The following is a 16660-nucleotide window of genomic DNA, read 5'->3' as shown; positions in this document are numbered from 1 at the left end:
GGTGAGGAGAAGGGTTTTGTGGACAAGAGTGTGTAGACTCTTGTATGATTCCTGCGCGCTGTCATTTCTTGGCATCAAAAGCTCTTTTTCTTTGATTATGGAATACTGCAAAAAATTCCTGTGAGTTGCATGCAGCATCAGTTCCACATGCTGGAGATGTAGACAACTTGAAGTGCCCTGTCAGTTGACAAACTGTTCTTGCTATTGTGAAACAAAGAACGTTTTTCACTGTGGGCCAGTTTTTATCTTCAAACTCATGTGATAAGTAGGAGTTTCATGAAAACAAGAGGTTTATTCCGTATACAAAGTGAAGCAACTAAGCGACTGTTGCTCTGTGGTGTTAACAAAGTTTGGCCATCCTTGCACTTTTTCTCCAGTTTGTTTGTGTGTAAACAGACTCCTTGATGCTTTGTGTCTCAGTTGCTGGACTGATGCTGCTGCTTGTCAAAGTCTCCCCTGTCTCTATAATCTCCAGCGGCTCTAGTGAGTAAAAGCTGCACACAGAGGCCGTGTGCCTAAGGAGCTCAGTACCAGAACCTTATGTTCTGTCTAACCAATTTACATACTACCATGGTATGTTTAATTTGCTTTTTCATCAAATCAATAATGGGTCTAATTGAAAAAATTGGCAGAACTACATGCAACCTAACTAGCAGTGTCAGTGTTTTCTGACATCAGAAATGTAGCACAGCTATGCAAGTGACACCTGTGTTAGTGATGCACTTCTGTTCCTAATGTGTACAAAAACAAACATTGCTCAGGTGCAGCATCTGTACCAATTGATCACTATGCTATCAGAATTAATCACCTGGTATTCTGCTCAGAGAATAAAATTTACATCCTAATGTATGACAGTTATACTTGCACTGCTAAAAATGTTACTATTCACTCCTCTTTGAAAGTGTGCATGTTTTCCTAGGCAAACCCAGTAGTTCTCATTCTTAGAAAATTCTCAAATACCTGGCGTGGCTTCTTCTATTAAGTTTCATCTTTTCAAAGATGTGCTCATACTGGTCTGTGTGGTGAAATGGATTTTGTCCCTAGAATGGCATATTTGGCTCAGGACGGGACTGCAGCCATGCTGCAGGTGCCTTGGCTCACTGCAGGAAGGAGCGAGTGGCGGCTGCCACCCTCATGGCCAGCAGTGCTCATGGGCAGTGTGGCTGGCAGAAGGGGGCTGCCCAGGTGCACCACACGCAGAGTGGGAGAAGGTGAACGCTGGTTTTAAAGGAAGGAAAGTCGACTTTGTGCTCTGTGTAATTACAGAGCTAGCTGGATTTAAAATATGGTAAAGTCATTAGCATAGGGTAATCACCTTTGGTGCTAAAATCAAAATAATAACAATAGGGAAATACAATGCTTTTCAGAGAAATTTTGTATGGATTTTTTATTGTGTGGCTAATTACGTATTTACATGTAATGGCATGAGCAGAGCCATTACAGTCCATTGGGTAAATAATATGCATTTTAAAAACCATTTATAAATATGTATTTATTTGATGGACCAGAACGGTTTCTGGAAGTCATTCTCATCCACTGAGTAAATAATATGTGGATTGCTTTTAAAAATAAATATGTATTTCTCCAATAGACATTCCAGGCCATTGGGTAAATAATATGCATTTTTCAAGTATATATAAAAAATACACATGAATGTATAGAAATCTGGCTTAAATATGTATCTTCCTGAGAGATCAAGATGACGCCAGAGGTGTCAGGCATAGCTTTGAAATGTCTGTTTTGAATTGTCAGCCTGTGTCACAACCCAGAGTTAATTAAATGTATTTTATGCATTTTCATACATACTGTATAATATCAGTGTCTGTTTATAGTTTTATAACACAAGTGCACTTGACCCTCTTACTCAGTGTGATAAAGTCAGCACTTCATGGTTGAAATTGTAGTTTTACTTTATGTTCATCTTAACGCAGCACAAAATGCATTCATCCTATGGGCTTTGGGACAAGTACATGGGAAAAAAGTGTGGTTTTAGGGTTTCAGACAGAGACCCTGGCAGACAGGGACAGCTGCCATATCCATTGAATACCCATTGCCTTCCCTTTCATGGCTCTGCCACCACGCCACTTTGTCACCTTGAGCAAGCCGTTTAACTTCCTCCTGGGGAAACTGTAATTTGCACCTCCAGTTTTGGGAGTCCTCTGAGAGCTGTAGGTTTAAAACATGAAGCACGACTCGCAGTGTGCTAGGATTGAAAGATGTGAGCGCAGCACATTGTTGGCATATTTATTTTATGTACAGTGGGCTACAGCATATCCACCTTTTTTCTAAACATCTTAGCCATTTTATCCTTCCTTCTGTTTTTTATACTCCCCAGAGAGTGTTCAGTATATTTAGTAGATTTTTTTTTTCCTGATGATATCAGTTTGGTGTTTGTCCAGACATTACCTGAATGAAATATCGCAGCAACCCTGTGAAATTAGTGTGTTCATGCGTAGCCTGAGAAGATAAGTTAATAAATAAATAAATAATAAGGCAGAAAGTATACAGTGACTCCAACAGCCTAGTTGTTACTTTGATACTGAGGGAATGAAAATGTAAATTCATAGTGGGAATGTGTTTCTACTGGAACTCTATTACAAAAACAATCACAGCAACAGTGAGTTACTACATAAGAGCTTTTGGAGCAGTCTCTCTGCGCAGACATCTCAGAAACCAAGATTTGGCCTTTAGAGCAGATGTTGTGAGAGCATAGTAAATGTGGTGTTTTCACAGAAGACATGAGGAAATTCAAACTTCCCAAACTTCCACCAGTAGAGTTGACAACATGTATGAGGGAAGCTGTAGTGAAGTCACCAGGAAGTAGGGTCATGTCAAAAACAGTGTTTAAAAGCAAAGCAAGGGACAAGAAGAAGGGTAAAGAAATAAAAAATAATCCATCAGTATTAAAGTTATCTTTCAGACCTTTCTCATGGCACATCCACATACAGCACAATCATGCTTTCCATGTTAATTTTAAAACTATTGGCAACTGTGTGCAAATGTCTAGAGTTCAGTGTTTTGGGGTTGCACACAATCACAACATAGAACATCAAACGAGGAATGAACAGTAAAGCCCAGCTGTTACGTCACAGTAAACTTAAACGCAGTAAAACTTTTTAGAGCACAGAACTGCACAGAGAAAAAACCCTACAGTTAAGTTAGGATGGGGCATCGCTGGTTAGATTTTAAACTGACTTCCTAGTTCCCAAGTGATTAAAAGGGTCTGGCAGAAAGAAGGCATATATGAGATATTGTTGACTCAGCCTGGTAATAACCAGTTGCTAGTTTGCTAGGACATAGTAGTGGAAGGAGCTGCAGGTATTGAACTTAATGGAAGAGTGAGGGGGTAGTGGGATTAAGTATCTATCCACTAACAGATGGGAGACATGGAATAATATGGAAAGGTGGTGAGGGCTAAGATGGCACAATTGTAAAAGACATGGTGTGTATATCTTAGTCACTTTGAGACCATATTGAATGTGACTGTTAAATTCTCTGTACAATTAAAAGGGATAGGAACATTTGTAATTTTGTTGCAAATTGATATGATCTCTTGTCACTGATTTGAGTAAGATGGTACTATAGTTTTTAATTTAGCAGATTAAGAGGCACAATTAAAATATCACAAGAAAGATCATAATCTAAACCTCTGGGTGTTCTTTGGATTTTTTTTTAGTTTTTTGATGTTGCTGTTAGTTTGTTTTGCTTATCCCTGCCAAATTGATAACAAGAGTTAGTGTATGTAACAATTACTTCCACTACTGTGGAATTTGCTGTAGTTTGTAGGCTGAAGTGTTAATAAATACCTTGCAGTATTCCAGAGGGACAAGCTTTCCATCTAATTAATAAAACTGGAAAGAATACCCAGGACACTGAACCATATCTTTCTTATTAGTGTTGGCTTCTACAAAGGAGAATCCCTGAATCTCAACACATTAGTAAATGTCATACTCCTGGGTTGCGCAGAGACCTCTTGAAAAACTGCTGATTTGCTGTAGAATAAAATCACCATAGACTTTAGAAACATTTCATCTAGGGAATACCAAGTGTAGAAAATCAGTGTAAAACATGACATGCATTATAGCAGCTACAGATTTGTGCCACATTTGGTGAATCTTGAAAGAGAAAACATGCAATTATACCCCATTTCCCTTCCGTTTTTGGTCTGTACTTATGCTAATGAATCTCTGTATGTCAGAGTATGGCCTTGCTGCAGTTAGGTTTTCTAAAGACTGAACAAAAGCCCTCTTTTGCATGTTCTTTCAGAGAGATTCCTTAAAACACTTTATGCTGATGTGTAAGCTGCATGCAACTGCTTATTGCACATATATGTAATGCCAATTCCCTTTTCATCTGTAGTAATCCATACTTTGTCCCTGTATGTCCAGTCCAGTTCTGTTTCATGGCAGTTTGAGCTAAACCAGAAATGAGCAGCCTAACTTTGACCATCATGTAATTCTTTGCTATACTTCATTACAATGCAGCTGCAATCTTACACTAAGCAATAGTGATGTGCGTTCTCTGATAGACTGAGCGTTCACCAATGTAAATTAGAAACCACACAGCTCTTCTGTGGAAAAAAGAATGTAGGATGGCATAGATGTGATTCCTCATATTATTTGCATTATTTTTGATGTAGCAGTCCAATTGGTATAACTCTGCTTCCAGAAGGAATTAATATGACATCTTTGTATTTACTTCTTACTTGAAGTTTTTGCTCTGAAAAATGTTCTTGCTGGGTGCATTTGTATTTTTTTTTTTTTCATTCTGCTGATGTGAGTGATTGGGTGAGAGGATAAAAAGAGGGAATGTTACAGAGCTCATCCATGATGCTAATTTAGTTAAATAAAAGTCAACTGGATGGGATGTGGAGAAGGTAGAAGATTTACCACGTTTTGTCCATGCTTCAGCTAAGACCTTTACTGAATTCTGGTAAAATTTTACCACATAAGAAGGCAGATTAAAATGTTATTCAGGAATCAGAGTCCAGTGATACCTGTATATCTTGGTATTTCACATGGACTAATGTACTGTATGTGCTTAAATTTTTGGTTTTCTGTGTACCCTGCAAGGAATAGATGAATTCACACAGTGTTCAGTGAATATCCCCTATACATGTGATTTCATTAAAGCTCATTAACAATGGATACTGGTCCTTAGAAGACCATACATAGTTATACCGAGCTTAAAAAAATTCCAGAATTACACATTCCCTTTCTGCAGTAGCTTTTACAGTACGCAGAGTTTACTTATTGCAAATGCATGCATCCACAGGCCTATGCAAACACACGCATCTGCCTTACTGCTGTTACGTATATATTGCAAATTTCTTGTGCTTTGGCTCTTCCCTATTTGTTAGTTATGTCTTTCTACAGCAGCAGCTCCAGAGTGAGAGCTCAGTTGCTGTGATTTTGAGATTCTTTGCCTGGGGCAGATCACTCTAAGCTCTTCTATTGTAAACTGTTAATGTAGCAGCAGGCTCCAAACACCTCTGAGGAAGGCAGCCCAGATTCTGAGACTTAAATTTTAAGGAATGGAGCAAGTGAATACTTATAGTGAGAACTTATACTCTACTGCTTTCAGAAAGAGACCTAAACAGTACAGTAAGCAGAAGCTTCATGAAAACTTTTTCTAAATTCTTCAATTTAGAGACTATACTGAATAAGGAAGAAAAAGCCTTTGTCCTTTTTTTTCCTTTTAAGTTTCCTTGTCTTCTGATGCATTTCAGCCATGAACTTGAAATCGGCTTCACAACTAATCTTATGCTGCTGGAAAGACTACTACTAGATGTAGTTTTAGAGCAAATGTTTTCATACTCTTTCCTGAACTTTTTCAAAGTTGGTGAGGATGTTGCAGCTCTCCATCTCTGTTTCTCAGAGATCATTTAGTCAGCTTTTTCTCACTCTGGAGCAACAAACAATAGGTATTTGGAAGGCCTTCTGACGTTATATTAGAGTGTATTGTTGGAGGTCACCCCTCTAAAGTACTTGCTGGTGGTGCAGGTACCAAGATCATATTGAATTTTCTTGTTACTTTATCTTACACTGAATTTTTGAAAGTATTTTCATTTTCAAACTGAACATAAAGTAATATAGGACAACATCGCATAAAATTGTACTTCCCATTCTGCCTCCAGTGAAAGCCTGTCATCTGACTTCACCTCTGTGCATCTGCTCAGAATAATACATTTAGAAACTAAGAATATTTTGCTTTTTTGGTCTCGTAAGCAAAAGACTTGGATTTGCTTTTAAGAATATGATTTTCAAATTTGTGTTTTATCTGGAGGAAGAGCTGATTTATCTGTATAAATCCCCTTCATCAAAACTAGCAGATGAATAAGGTGACACCTTGCCTTCTATAGAAAAATGCATAGTCCTTAAGCATATGTAATTTTTTTTTTTTTTTCTTTTTTTTTTCTTTTTTTTCTGGAGAACTATGAAAGAGTTTTACATCTTTAGGAAGCCAAACAGATTTCAAATTGAATAAGGGTGGAAAAGAGCAGGAGAGAAAGAGGAAGGATTTCCTTTCTGCGAGCCGCCAGCTTTCCCAAGTGCCTCATCCTCTCCCCTCTGTCATCCTGAGGCAATGTGCCTGCATTTGTGTGTAGATTTATAGTTTATCTTTATCTATGGCTTCATCTGTAGGTAGCTATTATAGCCGCCTTGCCTGGATATTGTTTGGGCCTGATAGATCTGTCTGTAGTTCATCAAAGGGGAGCTGAGTGGCTAAAAGCCATTGGGTCCAGCTGAGGATGAAATACGAGCCATCAGCCTTGGTAATGGCTGTAAAATTTCATAATTACACGGCCTTTATTACATTGCATAATGATCCTGAAGCAGTATGGAACAATTAATTAAGATTTTCAACCGTGGCTCTTTCAGAAATTAAAAGGTGCTGGTGGCTGAGAAATGGGAAAGTGTCTTGTCCTAAAAGCATTAGGGATGCTTAAGAAGTACTTCCTGGGTGCTTTTTTTAAAAAAAAAAAAAAAGAAAAAGAAAAAGAAGTAAAGAATAAAGATGCAGAAAAGAAGATCAACTAGTTAGGCAGCTAATGTCACAGTAATGTTTTTGTACTTCACTCCTAATTCTTCATTTCAAACTTGATTCTAAAGCTCCCACAGCAGTAACTGCTGTAAAGCTGTTCCTCTTCTGTTCTCTAAAAATTTTCATGCCTTTTTTTCCTATGCTCTGTTCCAGGCATTTGTCACACTAATAGCAGCATATCAGAGTGTAGTGACCAAGAATTTCCTTATAATGAACTTTCCTGTGTGTGAGGCCATGGATATTCTCTGAAGATCACTAGAGTTTGATAAACATTCCCAACAGGCATTTTTTGTAACTGTTTTTGTAAACTTCTTCCCCTCTTTTCTCCTTTGTAAAAGCACCGGGTCAGGTATAAGATAATATGATGTATTTTCCCTTATACCGATCTCTGAGCTGATCAGAAATAGTTTATTAAGTTGCCACAAAAATATTGTGCAGGTTTCTGCTGCACGTAGTGCTAGAAGTATTTGCGTGTAAGCAATGGCAGCAGGAAGCAGGCAGGCACAGAGCATGCCCCTCCTGTGACCAGCTCCTGGTTATCGTTCCAAAGGCAGCTGGCAAGCTGTGATCCAAATGTGAGGTGTGCAGTCCTCACTGTACTAGATGTGGTGAAACTGATGGAAAAAAAGCCCCACCATGGCCCATGCACTACCCACGGTTTCTGGTCTGGCAGGAAGGAGTCTCCTTTTCGCTGACTGCCATTAGTTGCCCTTTTCTTCCCCTCAAACTCTTCTGGTTCATACGAACTCTTTGTCTAACTCTTAGACAGAATGAGTGTTGAGTTTTAGTGTTTTTAAATTGACCGGTTATCATGTAAGGTCCTATCAGTCTAAATATTTTATGAGAAGCTAAGGTTTCCCCTGGGCACCTCTAATAATGAACTTTTGGCAGGAAATTTAGAAAGGATTATGTGTTTCAAGGAGGAGCTGGCTGCTCGAAGTAAATTCTCTTGTTGAGTCATTTATTCCCTTAATAGGAATTTTCTGATCTGCTGTCATTCTTGTTCACACACTGGGTGTCACTGCCTCTAAAACACTTGTCATTCTTTAATGGAAACAAAATAGTCATTGCAGTCAGAGCCGCAATGTCATTCCACTACCCCTTGCTGCGTCGGCAATAGTGAAAATGACAGAGCGGCTCTCAGTAGGGGTAATTAAAATGTAAATATTGATATTTTATTATTTGAAATTACTTTCCAGTGCGGCATTTAATATCTCTCCATCTGTGCGGCTCTGTTTAGCGGTCACTTTAGTGCAGCTCTGGGATGCCAAGCAGCGGCTTGATCCCCGTTATGTCAAAATGCTTGTTGCTGCTTAATTTTGATATCTAATTAAGTGGAAAAGTACAGTCCACACTGTAATCCATGGCATCTTAACCAGCTGCTTGGGTATATTTAGAATTAATCTCCACTATGGAATCATCCTAATGTATGCAATTAAGTGTCTGCCGATGGCTAATTAGGTGTATTAGAATCAGGCAGCTTCCTTTTTTTTTCTTTTTCTCCTTCTCCCTCTTTTTTTTTTTTTTTTTTGTACGTGTGCGTGGACTCCTATAGACTTAAGTTACACCCTCCAGAGATTATCTTAATGATACATATTTCACATGGGAGAATGAATACATGTTCATCTGTGACTTGTACCCAAAAGGAGGGAGAACAGAAACATCATTGGGATTTTTTGACATCTGCAGCTGATCAAGAAAATCAACTAACCAATAGAAGTGTTTTTAAAAATTTGGAAGGAGGAAGTTGTTTTGAAGTGCAAAAAGATACATCTACCAGAAATCTTCCTACCTGAGGTTTTTGCTTTGGCTCCAGGGATTTTGTGCAGTTCGGCACACGGAGGGTTAACACAGAGATGTTGGTTGGGTGGTAGGCAGGGATGTTTTTATGCTGATACATTCAGTGTGTGGTTTGTGTTATTAAGGTGATTCAGGAGCTCCTGGGAGCCTGGCCCTGCGTGAGGGAGGCAGCAGGGATTGCTGCCCACCCAGCCAGTGAACAGCGAGAAGTCCGTCCTTTCTGTGGGAAAGAAAAGATAAGGGATAATCAAACAAACTTGGCTTTGAAGCCTTGCATGTACTCAAAAACATGAGTCCACAAAAGATTGAAGGAGTTTTTGTGTGAAACCAATATTTATGTTGAGAATATGGTTGGTTTTTTTTTATGTAGACTCACTGAAAAAAGCCCATCGGGATCATAAGTGTAATCTTGGTCTGTTTTATCCTATGCGAATGCATGAGCATGCAAGTGGTTCCTTGGAATGTACCAGATATCCTAAAAAGCAAATTTCCTTTTAAGAATTGAAAGAGTTAACTTTAAATAAGCAGACCAAAGCATGTATGTAGTGCGTTAGAAAGATCACCCTCTGGAATCTGCAAGTTGATAGTGCTGTCCTTAGGGAGACCTCCAGCTTCTTTGGGCTAGACCAGGCTGCTACGCTGAATTTAGAACTTCTTAATGGCCCATATTTTAGAATTTAAAAAGTCACTACAGAGAAGTAAAGCATAAGGATTTCCATGTGCCAAGTGTCCAACATACAGGAGAAAAAAAGAAGTTTATGATTAATCAGGTATTTTCCTCTATTCTCAGAGCATCTGTTGACTATCCAAATAGAAGTGTTTGGCTTGTTTCCTTTTTAATATAACATTGGTATGAATTTGGAGTAATACTATTTAAAATTGTGGAAGTGAAAGCTCCAATGGTAAAACTAGCCCAAAGGAAAAATCAGATATTAATCTGTTTAAATCTGTTGCCTTATATTTTCCTTTATCTAAGTGAGTTCTGGAATTATAAGGTATGAAATGAAAATTAATGGAAATAGAGTGCACAATATTTCAAACCATCTGTTTCCAGAAATGCCATTAGGAAGTATCCCATACGTGGAGGTCTCACCAAATCTGTCCTGAAGCAAGGTTTCTCTCCACGTTTTTTCATCATTAATGTTCCTCTGCAGAGTATTAGCAATTGAAAGTGCTTCTGTGAAGCCAGAGACAGTCTTAATTAGTGACATTTTGCAGCTCGTGACTGTTGCTAAAGAAGAAACTCATGAGATCTTGTGGTGTAACTAGAAATAAGAAATGTTAAAGTAGCTGCCTACAAATATTTGTCTGGTCAGAGAAAGGTACTCCTGCTACAAATCTATTGGAAGTACAGGGAGTTTACATCTCACTGTGTGCATTCTACTCGTATAGAAGTGACAAGCTGGAATTGTTCCTACCTAGTGTTACCATGTAAGGTTTTACAGGTGAAAAGAAAAATAATTCTAACTGGTATTTAAATTACATTAACACCTTTTCCTATAGCTGGAGAGAAAGGTTGCACTAAGCAAGCAGCATCTTTGCTGCTGTAAATGTCTAATTTGCTGCTTTTAAATTGCTGTGAACTTCACTTACTTACTCTTGCTGAATGAATCCAGTGTTACAAATACTTCTGACAAGTGAATATTTGCTTAGTGAGAATCCATTGTTCTTAATGGATTGAGAGAGCTGTATGCTGTGAATGAACTGTTATTGCTGCACCATCTCTCCTCTGTTGTTCCAGGGAGACGAAAGCAGTGTCACAATAAAAAGCCCTGGGCTTATGCTCTGTGGGGCATTTCCCTTTACACTGATAGGGAAGGAACTTTGTTCAAGGCCAGAAGGACACACTGTCTGAAAACAACACTAGGAAAATGGGGTGGTTTCGCTTGTCCTCCATGCAGAAAGTTGTTGAGTGAGATGAGTTCCTAACCATAACTTGAGCTGTGGCAGATCCAGTAAGAAGCTTGGAAGCTGTAGCCAACAAATGATGCAAGTGGAACCTTAGGCTGTACTTAATGTTTGAATTTGTGCTTTGGTATCTATCTGTGACTTCCAAGTTTGGGATTTTGTTTCATGATCTGACACCTTTCACATGAAAATTCCCTCTTGTGCTTACTTCTCATGAAGCAATTGCATATTGCCTCATGCAATTATTAGCCCTTTGGCTAGGGGCTCCATGAACAAATGGGTACAAAAAAAAGAAGGAAAAATAAAAAATGAAATGATATAACAGGTCCACCCCGAAATAATGAGTTGTTTCTATTTTAGTTCCAGCTTTTACCAAGAACCAAACTTCATCCATTATCTGTGAAATTTGTTGGGTGATTTGTCAGAGCTCTGCCTTAAGTTTTTCTAACAACTGAAATATATGCAAGTCTTGTTACATATTTTTATAATACCGAGTATTCTGAAATACAGTGAAATCAGTCTTCTGTTGAACGTATATAATAAAAAGGTACTCTTAATTGAGAGCTATGCACTCTAAGACAGTCTAAAGAGTGGAGTATCCTGGCCTTGAAAGGCAGTGGGATTCCTTCAGACTCACTCCTATGCTGTCAAGAAAAAAGCATTTGGCCTGCTGCTTATCGTTTGAGTGTGAGGCCACACACCCTGTCTGTAAAGTGTTCTGTGCTTTAAAAAAGAGTTTCCAATATCCAGTCGTTCTCTTGGCAGTGGTGACTTGACATCATTTTTGAAGTAAGGAAATTGCACTGGAAACATCAGCACCATTAAAACGTTTAGAAGGAAGTTAATCTATCAAAATTAAGTGTAAATAATTTGAAAATCCAACTCTGATATTTCAACTGTGGAAATATATTGAATCTGCAACACACTAGTGAACATGTCATTTTCAAGCACAGCTTTAATTATAGAAAATGTAAATGAAGATACTTGAAGTATAAACCAGGGCAAGCCAGAGGAATATTCTGCTCTTAAAAGTAACAGAGACAAAACCAACTGGTGAAGTAAATGGGAGGTGATTATCAGAAAGCTCAAGCAGCTCCCAGGTTTGCCAGCAATTTCATTTCTGGTCTGATCAAATATTATGATTTCTGAGCACATAACAGCGAGGAAGCAAAGTTCATTCCCTGCAAAGTGAAACCGCCAGGACTCGAGCCAGAGCAGCCCAGTACAGGCATCGCATCAAATGCTCAGGGCTGCAGACGATGGCAGGGCTGAGTCCAGCCTCAGAAATAAGTAGCTCTCGCAGCGCTGCGTGTGAGCTGCTCATCTTGCTGTGGCACTTGACCATCTGCAGCTGCTTCGCTGCAGCCCCCAGTGAGTTCATGTCCATGAAGTCCATCTTAATGAAGTAGAGGAAAGGGTCTTCAGGAATATAAAAGATTTCCCTGCTTAGCATGGAGCTGAGAGCAATGCGAAAAGAGAGCAAGCGGTGCAAGGTAGCGGCAAAGCCCTGTGGCTCCTGCAGCTCCACTCAACAGCACCACGTTGCACTGCTCCTTGCCGTGTTGTTCCCCCAATAAACGTGCGAGGGCCCTTCTACCTCTTTATTTCTGCTTCCTTGGAGCTCAGGGCTTGCTGGTATGTGAAAGGAGAAACGTAAGCATATGTTCAGTTGCTCAATCAACCTTTTCTCCATGCACACTCAGTGATCTCAGCGAGTCATTACGGCATAATTACAATTTGAGCGTGATACGCTGTTTGTAGAAAAGTATCTATTTTTAGCTGAAGGAATGCTACAGTCCCTGAAAAGGAAGAGAAAGAAAGAAAAAAAAAGGAAGGGAGAAAATCCGTAACCAGCAAATCAATGCTATTGTTAACTGATATTATGAGACACCCTGTAGATTTACAATGCTTGCATGCAGCCACATAAATCCGTGCTGAAAAGAATGCCTACCAGGGGTTAAATTCATGTGCCTGCATTGCAGCCTATTTCTGTCAACACTCAGCTCAGGAAATAAACATTTATGCTTTCTGAAATGAAAGTGTATTTTTGAAGACTAGCCGTCAGATATTTTTTGCCCTTCACACTTTCAAATGCTTAGCCTTTTTTGTAAGTTGACTGCAAAGTGCATCAGTTTGCTAGGCAAAAAGGAAAAAAAAAAAAAACCCTTGACAAGTGCCCATGGCATCATTGTCATGCACAAGAGTTTCTGGTAGGAGATGGCAGGAGGGTTGGCACAAAACATGCTTCCTTCAAGCTTATTACCTCGGGGGTACCTGACTCCCGAGAAGCCTTTCAATCCTTCCAGATGACGTTATTCCCGGCTGTCATCTGCTTTCTCTGGAGCGCTGCTGCAGCCCAGCACTGCCGAGCTGCGGTCAGGGCACGGGGCCTTCCCACCAGCACAGCCTGCTGGGCGCAACATGGCGGCAGGGAGGGAGGCGGGAGTTGTCCCCATGTGCTGCGTGAGGAGGCACTGAGGTGTGCAGCGTTGTTTTTTAAACAGCCGCTGTGCAGGTCTGCACCTAAAACTCCTTCCTAGCAAGGCTCCTAAGAGTAAGGAGGCAGAGCAGGCTGGACAAAGTTCCAGACCCTGCCATGGGCAGTAGCACGGGGCTGTGCTGGAAAGGCTGGTGCAGTAGGCCGGGAGTGCATTCGTGCATGAGCTGGAAACTTCTTTTCAGATAGTCACAGTGCAGAATAGGAAATGTCTACTTGTCATGGAATAGAATTCGTTTTAGGAGACCCCTATAATGAGAGCTTGAGAATCAAAGCTAAGTTTGTCATGGAATACACACAGCCTTCACAAAACATTTCAGAATGAATCCCTGTATGTAAATACACATATACCTCTGTCATCTGTTCTGCTGTGACTTGCTGAGCACCTATTGAACAGGCACTGGTGGGATGCAGGACAACTGCTGGATACCGTCACGTATTCCAAAAAATCAGGTAGATTACAGTGTCGTACAGTTTTATATTCCCACGAGGGGCGCCTTTAAAAGTTAAAACATGCTTTCACTGAGCAGGCTTTCAAGGAGAAGTTGCTTCAATCAGGGAGAAAATAATCATGTTTGTTTGATTTATTATTGGAGAGTAGAACAGTGTGGTTTATATCTAAGAGTTTTCCTCGTAAAAAAGTCGGTTGATTTTTCGTGTGTCACATAAAAACAATTAGTATATTTACTGTAGCAGAGAGCAGATTTTTCAAGAGTGCAGAACAATAAATTATATACAGAATCCTATTTTCCCCCCTCACAGGACATATTTAATTTCCTTTTGCAGTGACACGATAAATGTTATTGAAACATAGCAGTATTTATTAAAAAAAAAAAAATTAAAAAAATACTAAAATAGACAAGTAAACAAAAGGAGAAGGTGGGAGTGTTCCAGGAAAAAAAAAGAAAAAAAAAATAGAGTAGAAAGAAATTGCAAGTTAAACTTTTTTTTAATCAAATCTGATTTTATTGCTTCTTGCTTAATTAAACTCCTCGGAAGACTGTGAAACATTGTTATACCTGAAAAATTGTTAATTTGTAAATCACAGGGACAAAAGGGCTCCACTGCAACTTTAAAGTTTCTATGCACGTAAATGTCAATAGAGTGCCTTCTCCATCATCAGCACTAAATTCACATTGATGCCTCTTTTCTTCTCTGTATTGATCCTTCCATGAGAACGTAGATTTGTATCTGTTAATTAATGCGTCCTGAAACAGCGTTTGTATTAATCAGGCAGATAAGAAAAATTGGATGCCTGCACCCTCATGACAACCGTAAAAGTGCTGGCCCTGATAAAATCGTGGATGGACCTCAATAAAAAAGTTCCTCCTTCCACTCAATAAACTAATCATCCTGCTTTTAATTATTCGGCAGAAAGATATGTGGAGATTGGAGAATGTGTAAATCTATTTACTAACAGCAGTGTCTGGGAGGGAGAATAGGGCTGTCACAGGACAGTGCTGCAGGCTATGGTCTCTGTCCATCTGCTGCTGCAGAAAAACTGGTTCTTGAAAGACGGGAAGGAACAGAAGCGCAGAAGCTAATTGAAATCACGAATTCTTCCCTATAACCTCTCAAACGATTATTTCTTCTCCATTTCTCTCTTATTTATTTTAATCACAGATGTGTTATTTTCCATTGTCACCTCCTCGAGGGTTTTCTGGCAGTGCTGGCTCGGGCTTTGTTGGTTTTATTTTGAAGGCAGAGAGCTACAGTTCTATCATGAGACTCAAAAGACAGTATGAGAAAATGAAAACAAATAAGGGGGAGGAAAAAGAGAGAGCAAGCATGCAGCCAGTTTTATATTTCATTTTTTTATGGATGCCTGGTGGTTTGGATGTGGGGTTGTCTTTTTTTATTGTATTACTTTTGTTGTTTAGTGCCTATAGAGAAAATCTTGTTTGGAGTAGGTGCCTTGCAGATTTGCTAGTTTATGAACTATTCCTGCTTGACTATAACTCTTGACTTTCAAAACAGAAAAATGCATTTAAGAGTAATCTGATGGCAAAAAGAATGTTCTTGCAGCAGGAACCCTGTCAGAGAACATGTAAGCAGCTCCATAAACAACTAAATGAAAGCCTCAGACATGCCTTAAGACCCTTTAAGAAAGGCTTGACTAATCCCCTTTGATGATTTTATTAAGTACTCGTGGTTGCTGGTGCCAACTGGCAAACTGCTGCAGCTCACCAACAGGCCAGGAAATCACATCGTCTCCCCTCTTGTTCCATAGCTCCTAATGTGATTGGGATATTAGCAGTTTGATATCAGAAATTAACAGGTACTGTAAACAAGAGGCTGAAAAGGTAAAGCAGTAAAGATGTTTGCCCCCCATGATCCTATTAGGAAAGACAGCAGGGGAAAAAAGAAAAAAAAAAAAAAAAAAAAAAAGCAAAAGTTAAATTCATTAAGAGGCATTTATTAAATTTTTCTTGTCCTCAGAAAGGTGACAGTGTGACTGCTGTTCAGTTGGCACCGTAGTGTGGCATTCTGTTCCTTCAAAAAGTGCAGCAGAGGCAGGAGCTGTTGCAGAAGGAATTAGCATCTTTTCTGAGGAGTGAGTTGCTTCTCTTTCCCCTGAGGTTAAAGTTCAAAGAGAAATTTCCTCTTTGTGCTTATCACTCTAATTCTATTAAAACACCAAATCTTCCCTTTCTGTTTTTTTTCCCCTCCTAAATTATTCTTCTTGGACTGTGGTGTAGATGAACAGGGGCAGGAAATCCTAATTCCACAGCGCTGGGATTTTAGAACTGAGCGTGAGTATTTCAGGGCAAAGAAGACGTGGTACAAATCCTAGACTGTCCTTGCAATGCTCCCCAAATTAACACAGTTCCTACAGAAAGATTCTACAAAAACCTACTTGTTTACAACTCTGTGTGGTGATTAGAAAATATTAGGTATTGTGTTGCTTCATTTTACTGTAATAAAGTGAGGAAGACAGACACAAAATCAGAAGGGAGAATAATAAATGTATGTTTTATGACAATGCATATAAAAATAAGTAGAAGAGAAGATTTATGGCAAATCCAAACCTGCTTAATAGTTTTTCTTGTGTTTTGTTGTGTTTTTTTTTTCCTATTCAGGATTCTCTACTTTGTCTCTAGCTGACCAGATGAGCCTTCTGCAGAGTGCTTGGATGGAGATTTTGATTCTCGGTGTTGTATACCGGTCACTTTCTTTTGAGGATGAGCTTGTTTATGCTGAAGACTATATTATGGATGAAGACCAGTCCAAATTGGCAGGCCTTCTTGACCTTAACAATGCCATACTGCAACTGGTAAAGAAATACAAGAGCATGAAGCTGGAGAAAGAAGAGTTTGTCACCCTCAAAGCTATAGCACTTGCTAATTCAGGTTGGCAGAGTGGCACAATGGTTGCTACATTTTTAATATGTCACTTTTCTTTTCTCCATAG

The 16660-nt window shown here is 39.3% G+C and overlaps 1 protein-coding gene across 13 annotated transcripts in view; it reads left to right on the top strand.

Annotated features, from left to right (window-relative positions):
* ESRRG (estrogen related receptor gamma) overlaps positions 1-16660 on the top strand; it is a 379159-nt gene that overhangs the window by 349578 nt on the left and 12921 nt on the right. For all 13 annotated transcript variants that reach the window (XM_052690311.1, XM_052690400.1, XM_052690390.1 and 10 more), the window contains one exon: positions 16330-16599. In XM_052690311.1, coding sequence (XP_052546271.1) covers positions 16330-16599 — 270 coding nt within the window. The remainder of the gene's footprint in view (positions 1-16329; positions 16600-16660) is intronic.

The sequence above is a fragment of the Tympanuchus pallidicinctus genome, unplaced genomic scaffold (genome assembly GCF_026119805.1).
Source record: "Tympanuchus pallidicinctus isolate F22 unplaced genomic scaffold, pur_lepc_1.0 scaffold1, whole genome shotgun sequence".
In the NCBI taxonomy this organism is placed as follows: Eukaryota; Metazoa; Chordata; class Aves; order Galliformes; family Phasianidae; genus Tympanuchus; species Tympanuchus pallidicinctus.
This window is presented reverse-complemented; position numbering and strand designations above follow the sequence as displayed.